This window comes from Corvus kubaryi, unplaced genomic scaffold, assembly GCF_017639235.1.
Source record: "Corvus kubaryi isolate FWS band 111438036 unplaced genomic scaffold, C.kubaryi_AGA036_p1.0 split1-37355, whole genome shotgun sequence".
NCBI lineage: Eukaryota > Metazoa > Chordata > Aves > Passeriformes > Corvidae > Corvus > Corvus kubaryi.
Window position 1 is genome coordinate 2,364,462 of NW_024582078.1, and position 3,148 is coordinate 2,367,609.

The 3,148-nt window shown below is 61.4% G+C and overlaps 1 protein-coding gene across 4 annotated transcripts in view; it reads left to right on the top strand.

Annotated features, from left to right (window-relative positions):
• Positions 1 to 3,148, top strand: part of ATP2B4 (ATPase plasma membrane Ca2+ transporting 4) — a 42,864-nt gene that overhangs the window by 17,722 nt on the left and 21,994 nt on the right. For all 4 annotated transcript variants that reach the window (XM_042013722.1, XM_042013723.1, XM_042013724.1 and 1 more), the window contains exon 2: positions 2,447 to 2,936. In XM_042013722.1, coding sequence (XP_041869656.1) covers positions 2,741 to 2,936 — 196 coding nt within the window. In that variant the 5' untranslated portion in view covers positions 2,447 to 2,740. The remainder of the gene's footprint in view (positions 1 to 2,446; positions 2,937 to 3,148) is intronic.

Sequence of the window (3,148 nt, forward strand, 5' to 3'; positions counted from 1 at the left end):
GTGGTGGCCTGGCCGTGGGCACTGTCCCTGGCAGGACAGAGGTGCCGTGCAGCCGTTTATTATTCCGGGCAGGTTCGGCTGCAGCACCGAGGCGGCTCCGCTGCTCCTCGCCAGCCGCTGCTCCTGCCTGGAGCCTGCGCTGCTCCTTCCTCCCCTCACACCCCGGGAGGCTCCGGGGCCTCATCCCAAACTCCTTGTCCAGCTCGGGGGTGGCATTTGGGAGGTGACACAGCTGCTGCCGCAGGGGAACTCGGGTTCCCACTCCTCTCCCACCTGGGATGTTTTCTTCCTAAGGGGAGCACTTGTTCCTCTCCAGGGTCTGAGGGCTCTGGGAATGAATTCCTGGAGTGAATTCAGAACCTGCTGGAGTCACTGGGAGCTCCTTAGAGTGAGGCTCTGGTCCGGGTGGATCCTTCCCAGTTTGGCCAGGGAGCCGGTGCTGGGCTTGTGGGATGGGGCCGGGAAGGGCTGGGAATGGGGCCGTGATCCCAAAAGGGCTGGGGGAGGATGCTCAGAGCAGACAGGAGCCGTCCCACACCTCGGTGGCAGGTTGGGATCACACGGTGGGACACAGGGATGGTGCCGGTGCCGGGTCCATCCTTTACCCCCGAGGGCAGAGCGAGTCCCAGGCTGGAATCCCTCGGTGGGACACAGGGATGGAGCTGATCGCTGCCCCCCTGAGCTCCATCAGGGGTAATTAAGGGCTAGGCCGTTCCAGTGTTAATTAACTGTCTCCCTCTTAACCTCTGAGCTCTCCTCAGACAGCGCCGGTTGCTATGAAAGAGGAGGAAATGAGCGTGGTGGGGTGGGGGAATTATCGCTTTTTCTCTTAATCAGCAGGAGCCTGCTTAATTGGGCCTGCCACCTCCTGCTTCCCGCTGCCGGGAGCTGCGTGCCTCGCAGGGATGGATGAGCTCAGCTCCACCAGGAGCCGTGGGATAACGGGGCTGGGAATGGGCAGGGATGCAGGAACTGGTGATCCCTGCTGGATGGGGCTCGAGTGTCCTGGGAGCTGTGGTGTCCCCATCCCTGTGCTCCCATCCCCATTTCCCCCATCTCTGTGTGCCACTTCCCTGTGTCCTCCGTCCCCGTTCTCCCTGTCCCCCCGCCCATCCCTGCAGCTGGGGGACAGGTCCCTCCCAAGCTGGGGACGTTCTGACAGCGTCCCTGCTGTCCCTGAGGTTCTGTTGGTGCCTGTGGTGTCCTGATAATGCCAGGAGCTGCCCCAGGGGTGCTGCTGCCGGGATAAGGAGCTGCTCCCGAGGGCCAGGCAGGGAGGGGTTTGGTTTTTTGGGGTTGTGCTGCCTGAGAGATTGAAAAGTCCCTGGGGCTGGGGCTGGAATTGGGGTGGTTTGGGACAGCTCTGTGATGATTTGGTGCCTTTCTGTTGGAATTTTGAGGGCTGATGTACCCCGTGAGCTCCTGGGATCAGTAGTGGGCATTCTCCCTCCTCCCTCCTGTCGTTCCTGTCCCTTCCCAGCTCGCTCTGCCACCGGAGTGGCCATTCCCCTTTCTGTTCTTTATTTATTTTGTCCTAGGAAAGATTTTATTTTCTCTCCGTGAGAGCCTCCCCTCGCAGCCTTTTTGCCTCTGGAGTGCCGGGAGCTTCCCTGGAGCTTGGGAACAGAGCTAACCCTGGCTGACAAAAAGCCCTTTTTCCCCTCTGGCCTGTGCTGTTCCCTCCATGTCCCTATTTGTCCTTACAACCCGCCTGGAATGCCAGCAGGGAATCCCAGCCCCCAAATCCCTGAGGAATGGGGGAGCTGTGGGATGCTCCTGGTCCCTGCCTGGCTCGCCTGAAGCATTTTTGGGGCTCTCCTGTCCTTGCTGGGGGGTTGGGACCTGGGGGTGGCAGCGCTGTGGGACGCTGAGATGCGCGGCCGAGAGCCACTGGCTGCCCTTGAGGAGCCACCTCGGAATGGAAAAACCTTGATTTCCGAGATTTTCCCAGGTTTTGGTGGCTTCTCTGCCACTTGCCTCTTCTCTTCAGTGGTTCCTGTGGCTGATGTAGAGCCCGCTGGGTGCTGCAGCCCCTTTCCCATGGATATGGGGATATCAGGATATTGGGATCGTTCCCTACCTGCCGGCAGCGCCGGGAGTGATGCTCCAGCCCCGGCGCCCTGCCCAGGGCAGGAAGCAGCTGTTTCCCACTGCCGAGGGGTATTTTTAACCCAAAATCAACGGGAGGGTTTTGTCTGGGCTCAAAGTGAAGAACCACCTGGGCTCCTTTCCTGCCCGGCCCCGGCCCTGCCGCTTTTCGCTGCTCCACACTCCCAGCTCCAGTTCTCACCCAGGATTTTTGCCCAAACCACGCTGACACCACGTTCTCCCTAAAAATCCCCCTCTTGGGCTAGCACCACTCCCCTTTCCCACCTCATGGGGCGCCTCCCTCGTTCCCAAGCCTTCCTAACGGCGATATTTTTGTTTCCCATGGTTGTTTTCGCAGCTCCAGTTGCTGTGGTATCCAGGGAGCCTTTCTCCACCTCCTCCTCCTCCTCCTCCTCCTCCTCCCGCTGCAGGAGCTGCACGCCGGGCGTTGCTAAGGTCGCCTCCGCGGTAACATGCACATCCTGTTTACACCTTCATCCCGACAACTTGGGCTCGGATAGAGCCACCCGTTCCCGCCGGGAAGCCCCCAGGGAAGGGGCCGCATCCCCCACCCCGAGGCGCCGGAGCCGCCGGAGCCGCGAGCGAGGCCGCCGCAGGAGCGCCGCGCCGGTGGCACCGTCACCGTGACAAGATGACGAACAACGTGGCCGACCACCACCCCGGGAACTCGGTGGCCGAGGGCAACCATGAGGGGGACTTTGGGTGCTCCATGGTGGAGCTCAGGAACTTCATGGAGCTGAGGAGCGCTGAGGCCGTGGCCCGGCTCAACGACTCCTATGGCGGCATCCAGAACGTCTGCAAGAGGTTGAAGACGTCACCGGTCGAAGGTGAGTGGCACTGCCGCGGTCTGGGGTTGTCACCTCTGGGATGGAGCCACATGGAGGTGATGTCCAAGGGTGGTGGCTCCCGAGGTCTGGGGTTGTCACCTCTGGGATGGAGCCGTGTGAAGGTGATGCCTGAGGGTGGTGGCTCCAGTGGCCGTCCTGTTGTCGGGGATTGTCACTTTTGGGATGGAGCCATGTGAAGGTGGCACCCAAAG